Below are 16,664 nucleotides of genomic sequence, written 5' to 3'. Positions count from 1 at the left end.
TTGCCTGGTGCGATGGCATGTTTCTTAGAACATGTAATTTTTGACATTAGTCAGACCAAAGAGATTATCAAGGACAAGAGCTTGCATCTTCTTGTATTCACCTGGTCAAAAGTTATTAGGACAGCCCAGAGTTTCAAACTGTATTTAACAGAAATACATTTAGTGGATCGATGTGGATGTGTTATTATTTTGTCGTGGCTCAAGGTGGCGCTCTGGGATAAATAAATACTTATAAATACTTATCTCATTCCCTTTTTTCTTCCCCATTTCTTTCTCTCTCTTTTTCAATGTTTGCGATTGAAGTTCACACAATACAAAAAGAAACCTTTCAGTATTTATAACTTTATTTCAGTAAATTAAGTTGGAACATGAACATAAACGTTATGCAGCAGATATCACGACCAGTGACACGTACAGACAAACGGAATACGCTTGTTGCGGGGAAGGGTGGAGGTGGGGGCATTCAACAGTAAATGCATGCAACCAGTATAATTGAAAAACGACAGTTCACCCAGATCTGGTATGAAGAAACCGAAATGAAACTTTGCTGATTGTGACGAAGAAAAGAACTTTAGGAAGACTGATAGCTGAGTAACAAAGTCTGGGTTGCGGTGTGTCTGCTGGGGTGGTGGTGGTGAGGGAGACTGAAACCTAAATAAACTAAGTTTTTTAAGTAAAGCAAGGTTTCAGCTGAGCATTTAAAACCAAAAACTAAGTTCAAAATAATTATGATTGGGATCCTCTCTTGTTGAAACCCTTCATGACAGTGTGTAGTTTCGTCTGTAACTGTAGTCCTGTAACAAAAGTAATAACAAAGTAAAGCAGGGCGGGAGGAGATGGGCGGCTACATCGTCAGAAATTTTCTGGCTGCTCCCCCTACTCGCAACACCACCTCCGTCCTCTTGGTGCAACAAACTGAGGCGGTTTTTATTTTTCTCACAACATCGCCAACACTACAAACAATGCCAACACAACACCGCTAAGGTTGCCTTATAATTCGGTCGGCAAGAATACAAAGCAATAACATGGCTGGAAACTAACCACCTATGAAATTAAAAGGGAAGGAACTACTTAAGACATTAAGAAATGTGTTTTGTGAGGAGTCAACAAGCTAATGTTGCGCCATGGCAACGCTGCCGGAGCTGAACAGGTGTAACACAGAACAGCGTGCCGGAGATATTCCAACAGCCGGTCCTCCCTGTCGGTAACGACAAGTGTTGCGCCAGCACTACCTGCCTACATGTAGGGGTAGGACATTCTTACCACTCATATTCCACTTACTTCCTGCCTTCTCCGTTTTTGTAGCCAAAAGAAAGGTACAGATGACGGGAGAGTTATTATTTCTTGTATTCAAATTAAAGGCACACACTGTCAGTACTTGCTAACAGCCATTTTCAAAACTGTTGGTCAACAATTTCGTTAACTTCGGATGTTTTTACTCGCTGCATTATTAATGTATCGAACAACTATCCAGTAAAAACAAAGAAGTTTCCTTCCTTCTCTCTCTCTCCATGTCGGTTTTCTTCCCCTCCCTGTGTTTTGACGCGAGATTCAAGATGGAAGTCAAGATGATTTCGCATGTGTATAATGACGGTATTACGAAATAAATATGTGAAAGCAATATACATCCAGTATGACATAAAATATGCGGAGATGAAGAAAAAAACAACAGGTGTTTCATCAGCAATGAGAAGTACAAATACAATAAAAGAAAACAGGTACAATTCCTTTCTGAAGTACAAGTAAACATCTTTCTCTCTTCCTCGCGCACACGTACGCGCGCGCCAGCACCCGCAATTGTTCGCACGAGAAACAGTCTGTTCACCTTTAACAAACTCTAGCGTCCATATATAAAACGGTAAACAGTCTTTCCAATCACATTCAAGCTTACCAAATGATGAAATATTAATAGTAATTATGCAGAGAAAGCTTACAGCGTACATGTTTCTCTGTTCTGTTTGTAAAGCTTCTGAAACAAGAAGGCACCAGAAGTCGATGAGGTCAGAGGCTACCTGCAGGGCAAACTACATTTCCTATGTACAAAAGTCACGCAAGTCGCCCTTCCACATTTATTTTGTAAGTTCGTTTTCAGATATTAAAAAAGAGAAAAAAAAAATTGCTAAACTCTAGTTAGGAAGGATGGCTGCCGAGACTACAGTATATGTGGCACACGCACTTTCTCGCAAACATTCACGCAAGCACACACACAAACACACTAACAGAGAAAACTTGCATATGTGTTTGTCATTCTATTTCATCTAAGTGTTGCCTACATCCTCGGCTAGCGATCTAAGCCTTCCGCGTCGTTACATGAAGCAGTTCTCCATTTCTCTCTAGTTACTTCCTTCTGTCTCTCCACTTGTGTCTTGAAGACGATAAGATTTTCATTTTTATGCTAGTCTTAGACATTCTTGCAATCATGGTTAATTCTTATCACATTTTTTCATGTCTCTAGACCATTTTTCAAAAACTATTTATCGTGATCTATTACCATAATGATCATTTATCTATTTTCTTTCCGTTGTTTGTGTGTTAGCTGCATTCATTAACTTTTGGGATTCATTGTAGGACTGTTGGCACAGGGTCAGATGATGTCCTCGGTCCTAGAGCACTGGTTATAGATAAAGCTAAGGTACTGTGAGTGTTATTGGTGATGTACTAGTGATGTATAAGTGATGTACGAAGTTAAATTAGCTACCTCAAAAAACAGATTCCGACATTAATCCCCAAACACGCCCTTGTCCAAGGCAAAGACATAACAGTTAATAGTGTAACAATAAATCCCTGATATAACATTACCAAAGACAACCAACAATAATTTTGCATCACAAACAAGCACACTAGAAATTTCCATTGCCTAGTGTCAGAAAACGCATGAAAACAAACTGAAAAACAAAACAAGTACACAAAGTACAAAGTGGACTAAAATAATACAGCATATTTTGTACATGATTTCTGCGTGACACTGGCCTCTGTTTGATAACCACTTTGCTATATTAATTTACATCATTAAAATTGGTTTTAGCTGAAACAAGGGAACGGGGGGAAATATTTGTCGGGAGCCAGTGATGCAAATTTCTGACAGGAGCGACGCCCTCACAGATCATCGGAACAAAACTGTTTCTCTGGACACACACGGGTCACGTGCTCCTTAAACACCACCGTCCGAACACCTACTCGGTCCCCTCCCTCTACCACGTGGTGGGAATAGTGTTCGACCACCTGTCTCCCAGCTTCTGGTGTTCGGCTACCTCTTCTCCTGTCCAATGTTCGCTCCTCGAGTCACAACCTTGAACCTTCATCAGGTCGGCATCACGTGGCGCCATCTGCTGACGGCGGTTACCGGAGATGGACTTTATGAAAACTCGTGCCTAAACATAAATTGTCCCGCGGTAACTTATTTATTAACAGTGAGTAAAATAGGGTTTAAAAATGGTGTCGGCGGTTTTCGAGGGTTTTTGTCTCTGGAGTAACATGCGCTGGGTGGCCAGCGAGTGAAGGAAGCGGTGAGGTCGGCGTTGGAGGATATAAACCAGTAGGTTTATGTTTATGGTTTAGTATCAAAGAGTGGTGCGTCACCTCAACGCGTCACCTACAGCAATACGTGGAATACGGTTTGTAGGATGTAACTGTGCTAATTAAACATTTTGTCCGAGTCGGACTTTGAGATTTCCAACATGCATCTGAGGACTACAGTGAGTAGCATCCTCTCTGATGCCGTGCTTCTCGTTTCATCTTTAAAAAAACCGAACTGGACCAGTTATTCGCAGTCTTTTTTTTAAATGCGAGTAGGATCTATATTGGCTGGGTGAGGGAGCATGTTCCTGATCGAACTACCCATCACACCTATTTACAGAAGAGCTAACATCGCTAAGGGGAAGCTTACCGAGTCAGAAGAACTTTTTTTCGTACACTTTCTCGCAGACTTTCGTTGTGGACAGCTTCCCTGAACAATCAAGTACAGCAGCATTACAATACTGTAAGAAAACGATAGAAATGATAAGAAAACTATTTGCTGTCCAGTACGAGAGAATGTTTATGCACTTTATATAAATTATTGTTTGCGTGTCGCTTCTAAAATATGTAGGTTCGGTGGTTAGTCCACGATCCCTCTCCTCAGCACACATACGTTTGTGCGAACTCCAGTATGGCAATTGAAGGCAAAATGTTCTTAATATCCGAGATGAGACGAAAGATTAACAAGCACTGAGGGTAGGGACAGTTCTGTTTCTTGTACAAAAGTAATGAAAGATAACATGGCCCTTGTAAGAGTCCACAGTAGGCAGGGAGGTGAATGACACTCAATCTTGTTCAGTCAATGTACTCTTCCATTTCCTCCTTTGAAACATACAGAAGTCGGAGTCCTCTTATCGTTTGGTGGTCATTATCACCAATTAGTTTCCTTTTTAAATAATCAGTGCACGCGATAAGTATTTCAGCTAATTGGCTTGCGCGTCGCCTGTCCACAGAATCGGAACACAATCAATTTCTTCAAAGTCCACGTCTTCAAAGGGATGGGAAGAGTCCAAGGCCCTGGCTTAGGAGAAGACCTGGACCTCACACAACACGGCCCCGAAAAGCCTGCTCCAGCCGATCTGGCGGCCCCAGGCCTCGATGAGGACGTAGCGGCCGACTAGGGTCCGCACGCACTGCATCACCACCTTGGGCGCGAAGAGGGCGTTGTTGAGGCTGGAGATGTAGTTGCACATGTTGCCGCTGGCGTATGACTCGTCGTGTTCGTCCTCCTTCTGCTGAATCTTATCATCCACGTACACCATCAGCTTGTCCAGGTTGCTCATGTACTCGCGGAACGACGTGGCCTTTTCTATGGACATGCAAGACAGACAGAGGTCAGAGTGAAATATGCGTTTTGAACTTTTGGACAAATAGAGAAGACCCAAAGAGGGCTCGAAAGGCTCATCTTCAACTATGGTCATAAATGGTGTATGAATAGTTTGAGTGTAAATGTTAAGGATATTAAAACTTTGATCAACATGCTGAAGCAAGTCCAAAGTTGTTTGAAGGTATAGCGGGACTTCAAGTCTGGTGTCAAAGATCAGGCTTCGCCCAAAACATATTCTGTCAAATGTGTAACGATATTTAGGGAAAGGGGTGTACACCCTGTTATAAACAATGTCGAAAGTAAACATATGCCCAACAGTATCTGTCAATGTGAGATAGAGCTTTAGATGATGAAATGAGAGGATGAGAAGGTCCTACCCTGACCATCGCCTTGCCATGTGTAGATGACGACTCCTGACACCCTCTGCTTCTGACCCAGGTCGACGGTCCACAGCGGGTATTTGCCGTACAGGTTGTCCAGGATGGTGCACGACTGCAGCTGCACGTCCAGGTTGCCGTCCACGGCGCGGTCCGCATGTCCCTCGGGCAGCTTGTGACGGATGTGACGTTTGTACTGGGTCTTCTTGTTGATCCACGAGTCCTTCTTGTAGGCCAGGTTCTCGACTACAAACAAGAGTGCGGGCATTATAAAGATAGATATCAAATATTGTTAGTGCTATACTGCTAAAGTGTGAAAACTCTTGTGTATAATTCTTTACCAGAGTGAATTTAATCGTGACTTTTGTTTTAAAAAAGAATATATATATATGCAATACTTACCACAAGGTGTGTCTTCGTTCACTCGCATGAAACCTTCACCGCAGTCGCCTGAAAATGAAATAATATGATGATGTGACATGTAGTAACGACATCCTAGTAGATAACAATTGTTATAATAACAGTCAATGTCATGGTTGATGTGAGGCTCCTAGTTATCGTAGAAGGAGACAAACATATAAATTTTTAGGTTGGGTTCTGCTGGTATGTGACTCCATGCACGCCTGCCATAAGTTTCTCCAAACGTACATTATCGTACATTATGTACACATAGTGCAGCGACACGAGGTGCGAGTCGACAAAAGACAACTACGAGTGATGTCTGCCGCGGGAGCTGCAGGGGCACCCGACACAACGGTCGTCTTTGTTCATCCTCTCCATGCAAATCAACCGCGTGGCGGCATGCACAGCACCTCAGCGCCGTCAGGACGCTAGAGGTCGCGACGACGACTGGCGACAACTCCGTCAGACAGGTCCAGGTGTCGTCGCGCTCGACGTGCGCCATTCGTCTTCCGTTAGCGATGTCAGGTGTGCGCAGCTTCTACCTCCCAGGGCTGTGGTTGTTAACAACTCCTTCCCTTCCTACAGCATGCACACCAGACTCGCATCGCGTTCGTTATCGACTGGGACGGTTGGAGAAAAGCTTGAGTGACATCTCATTCTTACCTGTGTTTGTGGTACTGGGGACTTATAAAGGAAGACATCTTTCTCTGCCAACAGAGAATAGGGTCTAGGGTAACTGGGTTAATTAGGTGTGTGTTCATCAGGCGTCTGCCAAGAGAAGGAATTGGCGAGCGTTTGATCCTATGATCTGTAGTATCGTATGTGTGTATTGTGTGCTTGTATCTCTGTGGTCACCGACTCGTACTGACAAAACATTGTTAATTAACTTTCAGCCTCATCTTCTGATCACAAACGCATTCCAATGTTTAAAGACAGACAGAAAGAATGAATTGCAATCGCAAAGAATGTGAGTCCCATGATCATCGCATTTAGAACCACCAAAAACCTAAGACATCGTATCGGTCACAAAATATTGTTGTAAAAATTAAGAGAGAGATGAATGTGATGCCCTCAGCTTGTAAGAACGTCTTTGTCAACAGGCAGTAATCACAGATCACGTGACTGTTGAAGTCAGTGAGCTTCCCATCGCCAAGTCCTCTGAGAAAGAGTTTAAAGGAGTGTGTTGGGGGCGGGGTGGAGTGTAGGCGGGTGCCACAGAGTTTGTTGGAGGTTTTTGGATGACGTAAGAGGTTGCGAGGACTAGCCAAAACACTCGTGAATACCCACCGCGAACACACACACGACCACGTGTGAATGTCGACCACACTAGGTGTCCGCAGCTGGGACACACAAGGGTTGACGAGGAAGTCGCCCTCCACCATAATACACACAGGAACTTGTGCTTAAACAGCAAGAGGTCAACGGACGCCTACATGGTGGCGCCACCTGCGGTACTTTGCCAGAACAGACCTCACCCCGAGACGGACGCCGCCCTGAAGTACCGACCTGTACCTACATGATTCTCTACAACAGCTTCGGACCCACACCATGCAGTAAAACACGGTTGGGTGGGTGTGGATGTGTGTGGAGGAGAAATTCCGGTATGTACAGATGATGAGAGAATTTATTTATGTAAAGATGTGGTTGTTGGCGGGGTAAGGCAGCACAACAAACAGTTTGTAGAACCACAGACAATAGTTTTTTTTTTAAACGACTGTTGAAAGTCTGCAGCGACCAGTTCACAACCCGTCGCGAGATAAAAAGCTGTCAGGAACTTAACAAAGCTTTTGAAAGGTACATCCAGGTACATGTTAAGTAGAGGATAGATCGAAATTAATGTTGCCAGCGATATACTTACTTAAATTAATAGTTTAGTTATTTTAGTATTCATTACATATTGGCAGAAGTCATTGAGGTACAAGCCTCCTTTCATTTCTTTTCTGTGCTCTTACTTGGTCTCAAATCAGAAAACTGAACACATAACTGTCAATAAAGATTGACATGTTGCATCTCCAACGATTTTTGAAACCGGAAGATCATTTGAGAAAGCCTCGTTCTGGGAATAGTCATCTGTTATCTATCTTTATATATATAGTGCTAGTTAGAACTCACCTGTGAAAGGACACCCGAGAAGCCCGGCGCGCATGCTGATCTTCTTGCGCCATTCCACAGGTATGAAGCGCACGTAGCGAGCCACGAAAGGTGAGTTCAGGAAGTGAACTCGCTCCGTCTCTTTGTCGGAGTTGCCGCCAAACAGCTGTTGAGGACGATGACGTCACGAGCGCAGACAGGTGAGGAGGAGATGACGTCAGGAGGTCGCCAAAGAGCAGAACAGAGGAAAACAAAGACCTGTTAGCATCACTCGACACTCGCTTTCAAACAACTGCGCTCGTGCTTTTTTTTTTTTTTTTCTTTTTAGTTTTTAAACCGAGACAGCGTGCAAGACGACACACTTACGTCACAAGCCCTTCTACGCAGGCGTGGTGAGGGTGCCAACAAAATGTACTTCCGGTGACTAACCATGCCCTCTACTAGTGCCGTTCTGTTGTTGTTCGGAAATGACGAACTGCGCATGCCTACCCGTGCTGATAACGGTGCGAAGGTTCAAAGTCAAAAAAGAAAAGGTAATACAGCGAAAGCTTCAACATGACAACAATTGAAGTGATGGGGGAAGGGGTGGAATTAAAAGGGTGGAGTGCACCCGTGCCTCTCGTGCAGGGACCAAGTGCTGAGCTGAACTGCTGCTAGACCGTGCGACCTGACAGGAGGGTAACAGTAGGGATGGGGAGGTGAGGAGTGATAGAGCAGTAAGGGTGTATAGAAGGTCAGAGGTCAGCCATGCAAAACTGTTGTATGCCACATGGAGGAGAGTGAAGTGTTAGGTAAAGAACAGGGCCGGGTGGGGACAGAACACGACAGGGGAGGTAAGTCTGTTAAAAAAGGCAGGTTGGGTGGGGTCATAGGGTCGGGTGGATCAGTGTGTTTGGGCGATTAATACCACAAATATGTCGTTATTATCTTTCTCATGCAGTCAGTAAAATAAAGAGACAGATTACTCATGCATGGCATTTTCTGCTAGTGCGTTACGACAGGTAAGTAGGTAAAAAAAAAAATAATAATAAACATGCGTTGTTTACATTAATAACCTTGTAAATAACATTCAAATAGAGCGAGCAAGTCTACAGTAGTTGCATAATAACTTCATAGCATCAGTGGACTGCAAGCGTGTGAAGGCACTCAACTTTACAAAATGCAGATAGGTAAGCAGATTATGCAAATTAGCTGTGCATCAACAAATACACAATGTCTCACAGTACCTCAGGCAAAGGCTGGCTAAAGCTTCAAAAAAAAAACACGGCGAAGAAGAATTTTATCTTTAAAGGACCTCCTCATGACACAGTCTAAGGTTCTTCTCGCACCGTTGGTCTTCTAACAACTAGACCAACGGATGCTGCCGGCCTTTGCTCGAGATGCGTGGACACGGTGTTCTAACGAGCATTAATATTAATACTCCACAGTTTGCATAGTCAACTGTTCTACATCGTACGATGGGCATTAATACATCCACAGCGAGTCTGACCAACAGCCATGCTCAGTGAACACATGTAAACTGTAGCAGTCAGTAATAACACACGGTTACAATACAAACCAATATCACACGCTTGTGTCGCGTGGCCCCTGGGGTCTGACAGTGAACACTACTCACTCTACTCAACCTGGTAGATGACTACTCCTAGCTAACAATATTTTCACTCGCTATCAAACGGTCCTCGGCTCATGTCACTGGACTACTTTATTTTTAAATGTTTGGCTTTAAAAATAAAAACTGTAATAAAAAGATTAATTAAATGTCCAATATATATATATTTTCAACGCAGCAATGACATGAGCTGACAACCTCATAGCAGGACAGGTAGCTAACCAGACTAAGATTTTAAGAATGTAAACTCTTACCTCTCCTAGTCTTCAAGAGTTGTCAACATTCTCCAGAAAAAAAGTTCTTACTATGAAGGCTTGAACCGCTACACGGAAGTCTGATTTTTTTATTTTTTTTTTTTTTGGTGGTTTTGTTCTGCAAAATGTCCTCTACATACAGAAACGAAGTCTACTAAAGCAGACCTAGCTATCCACTGAGTCTCCGAGAGGTACATTGGCAGTAGAAAGCCGGGGTTACAGTCTAGCCAAGCTTTTACTCTCTACCGCGGTCAAGGTGAAAGGTCACCTCCATTGCTGCAGGACTGTTGGGTTGCCTTAAAGCCCTCCTATATGCCAGCTCATTATGATTAATGTTACACCTGAAATTACAAAGCGCAATGTGTTTTTGCATTGTGAATACAGTGGTTAATAATAACAAGGTTAGCTCTCGATACAGAAACAGTGTTAGACAACTTCTCGTGACTGGACGGACGCCATGTTGGCGATGTAGCTTTACAAGCCACCAAATACCCGAAGCTCAATACGTTCTCGGGTAAGGGTACTTGTATGAAAGAGTTCGGTTGGGGTTTTTCCCCCAACCACGGTTGTCAGGGAAGTGTTAATCCCGCAGGTGAGTGAAACGTTCTTTTTTTTAAGATACTTGATATGCGTTATAAAACAGCGTGATGGAATGGCCTCTGCTGCCATCACGTGACCTCCCGGGACTCAGTGACGTCAGACCCCGGGTAGCTTGCCTGGCGGAGAGTGTTAGTGGCTTACCAGTCCCTCCTCGGAGTATTTGTCAGGTATTAAATGCGAGGAAGTTGTATTAAGCGAGGGGCTCCACAACCATCGACTCTAGAACAAGATGAAGGAAGACAAGATTAAGACAATGTACATCACCGCCGCAACAATGTCCTGGGCGATGGTCACGTGACACATGTCCGCTCGATCACAAACTAATTTTTATCAGGAGGCTCTAGATGTCCTAAAAGAAAATGGCATCATTCAGGTAACAAGCGTAGATACCTTTAGAATATCCGCTACAAAAAAATGTACTTTTTGCTTTTCTGTACATACTCAGCTATTATATGTCAATTTTTAATGTTGTTGAGCAAATCAGTTTGAGACATTAAAGAAAAGGGGGGCACGCCAAGACCACCAGTGGGGGAAAAGTGGGGGAAGGAAGATTTGCATCACTGCAAGCAGCAACAGGTCAGGGACATCAGCTCTTTGTATTCGTCCTCCTATACAGGGAGATAAAGGGGAGACGAAGTAAAGAATGGCTCGGCTAAGGGACGAAAAAAGACATTGTGGAAGATGGGAAGGGATGGCCAACGAGTAGATAGATGCAGAAATCAACTGTACCGAATTTCAAGACACGCTGCCTTTGGGTTCGTGTTTTGGAGTAGGCTGCTGCAATCGAAACTTTTTACAATTCATTGTTTTAAGAAAACTTGCCTAGCAAGCCGCTGTTACAACATTACATTTTCTGATGGATAATATTATCATCACAGGATATGATCTTTTAGTAGCTGTGCGCCAAACAAATCACAGTTGTTAAATAAACGACAAAATAAAAAAAGTGTTTATCTTTTAAAACAAAGAATCTCCTGATTGCTTTTTTTAAAAATCTTTCGGCTTTGCGTTTGTCCAAGACGCAAAGATTTTCAATTACAATACAAAAAAGAATTTGCATAAGAAAAGGTGGCAAATGAAAACAAACTGCTGTGGGGTAAATTTGCACTGACCATAACTATAAATATTTCATCCACCTAAATTAATGTCACCTAACCCTCAACACATTTATTTAAAAAGTAGGGCATTTCCACACACACTCACTTTCATTTCACATAAGATGCATGCACTTCTGTTCATGACAAGATAATGCATTCACTGCTTTTCGTGAAGAAAAAAATGGCATTCATAGTACTGTTCACAGGAAAAAAGATTGCATAGTGTTCAAAGAAAAAAGATGGCATTCAAGAGATAGTGCAAACAAGAAGACAGAATAATACTGTCGGCATGAATGTCACAGCATTTGTCTAACATGCTCCTTTAAAATGCATATTTCTAATAAGAAAGTGGCATAAACCGTGAGAGAGAGAGAAAGGAAAAAAACAAAGAAACAATTCTCCAAGAGAACTCATTCATGCCTAAAAAGTTGAGGAATGTTTCACAGAATATAAAAGTAGTTTCATGAAATCCAATACTTCTGATGTACAAATATCAAGTTCATTCAAAAAATACATTCTTAAACTAAAGAAAGCAAACTCGACTTGGATAGTAACTTACTGTGAAAATATGTTTAAAACCATTTTAAGGTCCTAGTCATTCAATCCTAGTCATTCAATGCGTTTCAAAGTCGACTACCATTTCTGCTCATAAAAGAACCTTCCTTCGTCAAGGGAGTTCAGTTACATCAACATCGTGTGATTTTTCTCATCTTTAGTGTACTTCAAGTTTTGTAGTTTTCTCATTGTGACAAGCGCTGTTTATGTTTTCCTCACTTTGCTGCCAGAAACAGCTTAAAATCATTATAAAAATTATGTAGGCCATGCTTGGAGTATTGAGAGAAAAAAACAAAGTAATTTCTTCGTGTGCTGCTACCGTGACTTGAATTATTTTATGTTTTCATGTGTTTAACACATTAGTGTGTTTTCTTTTCTGTTATTGTTTGTTTTCCTTACAATCTTACCTTTGGGTCAAGGTGGTGAGCGTCCTTGTAGAAGTACCACACACGGGTATCGTTGGAGTACGAGATCTTGAATCGTTCCACCCAGTGCTTCCGTCGCGTGTCGCCCCGCCCTTTGGTCACCACCCCCGTGATTAGGGTCGGGGGGCCTACGTCCAGCTGCAGCCATTGGGAATCTGCCAACAGCGATGAACAGGGATGGCTTGATGATAAAATATTACATTTTAATTTAATTAATTTACATCCTTTGGCTTTTTGGGCATCGTCCGAAACAAAACAAAAGAAAAAATCTATTTCAGCACAAATTTTTTTTTTCACAAAGCAGGTTCTGTATCGTAAGGTTGATGGCAAAATTCGTCAAGCAACAAAATAAACTAAAAATAGCCTCTGTTTTCCTGTCTTTGAGAACTCGTCATGCTAACAAGTGAGAGACGTTTGGACAAGCCACTCGATCGCCTGTGGTCGTGTATAGAAGGAAGGCGTCTCCCAACTTCCCTCAACCATCACAAGCTTAGTGCGGAGGTGTAGCCGAGAGTAAATGAAGCGTATCCAGGCGAAAAATGACTCCCCCCACGTGACTGCCGGTGCGGGGCGCTGCAGGCGACGTCGGGGTGACGGCGGGAGACTATTGGCGTCCTCACCAAATGGCGGCTGGAGCCTCGGTTTCACTTCACTGGCGCGCGCCAGCCAGCCTTCGTCTTTGTCGAGCTAAGCATCTTTGTTGCCATAATCATCACCATTTTCGCGAGAGGAAAACAGCCCGACAGAGGTACCGCACTTTATCATGCGACTTAAAAAATTTTATTGATGCCACACCCTGGATTATTTATAGCAAAATGGCGAAACTTTTTATTCAATCAACATGCTATTTCTGTCATCACATAAGTGCAAGATAGTCATCAGTGTATTCCATTAATAGCTTGATTAGATCACTCAGCTCCATGTGACATACACATTACGCCCACAACAACAAACTGCAGTCAAAAGTTGTATGGAACAATTTCGGGACCTCGACATAATTCAGCAGCAAACGAGACTTCGGGAAAGATCTGTCGAGGTAAAGAAGTACGTTTGTTGGGGCATATAACTCTGCGTTTGCAAAGAAGGAAAGGGAGGCTACTGCGCGAAAAGGACAGGACGTGATGGGATAGTCAGAGTACAGGCAGCCGGCGATGAAAGTCCCCAAACCAGCTTTGAGGATAAGAATACATTCGTGAGCAAACGAATGCAGCAGACAAGAGGATAATAAAGACTCAGTGTGCAGGGGCACTGGTGCAGATAATGGCATTCTGAAAGGTGTGGGACACGTACAGTATACCTCACACCTGTGTAGTCAGACCACTCGTACAAATAAAAAAGTGCTTGTGGCAAAAAGTCCTTCCTCTCACTCTTTCTTGTGTGTGTGTAGGTACGTGTGTTCCTAACAGTTCTCCACGTCAGAGGACAATGAAGAAACAGGTCGTCTGCATTCAATTAACCTTTAGGTACAATTCCTTTTTTTTTAATTCTTGCTCCACGCGACACAAGCATGACTTTTCACCCCCACCCTACATCACACGGAGACCCATTGCCAGAGCGATCTACAACGACAGTAAGGTCACCGAGTTAAAATAAATTCCAGCCTCTACCACCTGATTAAGATTATTATTCAGATGAGATGAGCACGAGGGAACATTGCAGTTGACGTAGGATCAACTTTTTCTTGACAAAAGAAGACATGTTCTGGTCACACCCTAGCAACGGGTGTACCCCCTGACGAAGTGTCGCATAACAAACTCCAATCGTTCAGTCATCTAGGTGACCCTGCTACTCTGGCAAGGCTTTCTGTCGCTACTCTCCGAGTGTCCTCCCCTATCAATGGTCCCCACAGAATGGTCTTCCCAGCACGATCTGGGGAAACAGTTCATGGGAAAACAAAAATGTCTAAACTGCATTTCTATGAACAAAAAGCGCCGTCTGTTGACGAATGAAAGACGATTGGGCAGCTGGGCCCCAGTTTGGGGAACACGAAGCTCGGGTATTTCGGGTGTCTGATAGTGACGCCCTAGCCTCCAGACAAGAAGGGTTTTGTCGTTGTCAGAGGCAAAAATTCACAGCAGCTTTTTATGCGACTTTAATAAGCAGGGTATTGACTACCCGTCCACAAAGAGACGACGGGTGGATGGCCAATAGCTGCAGCACCCCACCTGTCGTGCTCGAAATTCCTCGTCGTCGCTGGCTGAACCGGCTCGCGACGCTCTGATAGCGACACCCCGGGTAGCTCCGGCCCGTCCAGACAAGCACTTTCTTTGCAAAGGACTTTGGCGCTACTCGAAAACGCTCGCGTGGAGTGGAACCGCGGGTGGACTACCAGTAAATAGCGAGTTGAGATGAGTGTCGGCGCCTGCTCGTGATAAACCTGTAAACTATCAGTAAACACACAATCACCAGTAGTTACAGACATTCATGTCAACCCATTTACCAGCGTTTACAGCGGTTTACACCTTTTACTTGTAGTCATAGCGATTCGTCCTCAATCCTTTTTTTTTTCTCCACGTATGGAAATTTGTGTTGGTAATTTTCAGGAAAAGTGTTTAAGGCAATATTTCGTTTATATTATAAACAAAATACACGTTCAAAGATGCACTTCTCCGTTGGCACACACTACCTGCAGTTGACGAGGTAGGGGTGTGTGAGATAGGACGGTCCAGTTTCCAGTTTATCAATACGTATAAACATTCTTGTAGGTGTCAGTAATTTATTGCAATGAATCTATTTAAATGTAATGGTTATTGTAGCTCTGCAGATGCGTAGCAAACTCAGGACATGTCTTCCTTGTTTTACTAGAGCATACAATTTTTTTTTACAGTCAAGCCTTGAAAAGAAGTTCTGGAAATATTTTTAAAAAATTCTTTTTACGTCTTCCCAAAGCAAATACGAGCACAGTTATAGTTTCCAGGTTTACCTTAGTATTAGTCTGTTCTTCCCTGAACCGTTTGCTGTCTACATTTTTTTTCTTCCTTTTCAGCAGTGTATAGAAGTCGACCTCAAAGTGAACTGGTACGTGAGAAATGTGCAAGGCCGGTCAGTTCCTGTTAGAAAGTCTCAAACCCTACTTTTTTTTTTTCTCTCTCTCAGGCACCAAGGCGCCAAGCAGCAGTCGTCACACGCGATTGTGAAAGTCGGGTGTTGTAGGCCCTCGACAACTCGCAGCGTCGACCTGCATGCGACTGAATTCTGCTCACTCCCGGCTGCACTGGTCTGGAAAGAGGAGACGTACCCGGCTTTGTCCCCTCCGTCGGCACGCCGAGCGCTCGGCATGAATTATATGCACCCTTGAAATACTGTCCTCCTCTCCATAAAGAATCAAGCAATCTTGAAATAGCTTTTCGTTTAAGAAGCTTTCCGCCTCTTCATGCCCGTACTTTATTAATTTTGCCGGAGACGCCCTTCGATTTCAAAGGCCGAAGCGGGAGGGGGACCCCCAAATACTGTTACCTGAGGCTTTAAAGATAAAAAGAACATAAGCACTAAATGGTCTGGTTACTAAGGTCTGTGTGTGTGAAAGTATCACATCCGTATTGTAAAAAAGTGATATAAGGTGATAGAAGATCACCACGTAATTCCATAAATATGTTTTACCCGTTGGTTTCCACCCGATTACAAAATGTTTTCAACTTCTTGACATTGAGACTGCAACCAGCACGTATCTCCTTACCACCGGGTCTAGGGGTAATATATTTTACTCTTATTTACACTGCTAAGCTGGATAATACTCAGCTAAAGGTGTGAGGGAAATACAACAAAAAATTTGTTAATAATTAAATTTAGAATTATTTATTGTACCGCGGTGTTTACATCCGCAATAACACAGGTACAAGTGCGTCTACGATTCCACACTTTTCTGTTTCTCCCTCATTCTGTCTATCCCCCCCCCCCTCTCTCTCTCTCATAAATTGTCTCTTTCATACAATTTTACGGAAATTTTCACTAAACTATGTTTGTGTCTATGTCATGAAATGGGACAAACGTTCCTAACTGTACATAATGGCAGTGTATCACTGCCAACCAAAAACAAACAGCACAGGTGTGCTATCATAGGATCATATCACGTTCCACTGTTCCACTGTCTCCTTCTCTTAGAATGTCATAATCCTTCTCAAGCCCCACCCTTGTCGCCCCCTCGCCCCACCCACGCGCACCTCGCGATATCTGGATCCTCTATAGCTCACTTGGTATCGTCAGAGGATCTCAGCCCATGACGCACCGCGTGCAGCACTCAAGTCAAAGATGTAACAGATTATTCACTACAGTCAAGCAGTTTCCTGTTTATTTCTCAACTCGAAAGGTTTTCTCTTATTTACTTTCTTTTAAAAAGATATCTGTCAACCAGGGCAAGGAATCTAAACAAACAAGCAACCCAGATCCACCTTGATACATACCCCGCGCGTTT

General features: G+C 43.3%; 1 protein-coding gene across 3 annotated transcripts in view; it reads right to left on the bottom strand.

Annotated features, from left to right (window-relative positions):
• Window positions 1-326: 326 nt before the first annotated feature.
• The window catches only part of LOC112559403 (lactadherin-like), a 55,290-nt gene continuing 38,952 nt past the window's right edge, over window positions 327-16,664 (bottom strand). Inside the window, exons 7-12 of one of the 3 annotated variants that reach the window (XM_025230630.1) lie at window positions 12,236-12,408; window positions 10,318-10,395; window positions 7,735-7,879; window positions 5,623-5,670; window positions 5,227-5,466; window positions 327-4,825 (exon numbers count right to left, since the gene is read on the bottom strand). In XM_025230630.1, the coding sequence (XP_025086415.1) occupies window positions 4,539-4,825; window positions 5,227-5,466; window positions 5,623-5,670; window positions 7,735-7,879; window positions 10,318-10,395; window positions 12,236-12,408 (971 nt within the window). In that variant the 3' untranslated portion in view covers window positions 327-4,538. Of the gene's footprint in view, window positions 4,826-5,220; window positions 5,467-5,622; window positions 5,671-7,734; window positions 7,880-10,317; window positions 10,396-12,235; window positions 12,409-16,664 lie in introns of all 3 variants that reach the window. The other 2 variants (XM_025230629.1, XM_025230631.1) reach the window with 2 other exon arrangements.

The sequence above is a fragment of the Pomacea canaliculata genome, linkage group LG3 (genome assembly GCF_003073045.1).
Source record: "Pomacea canaliculata isolate SZHN2017 linkage group LG3, ASM307304v1, whole genome shotgun sequence".
Lineage (NCBI taxonomy): Eukaryota > Metazoa > Mollusca > Gastropoda > Architaenioglossa > Ampullariidae > Pomacea > Pomacea canaliculata.
Note: the sequence above shows the minus strand (reverse complement) of the source record. Positions and strands in the feature narration are given on the sequence as shown.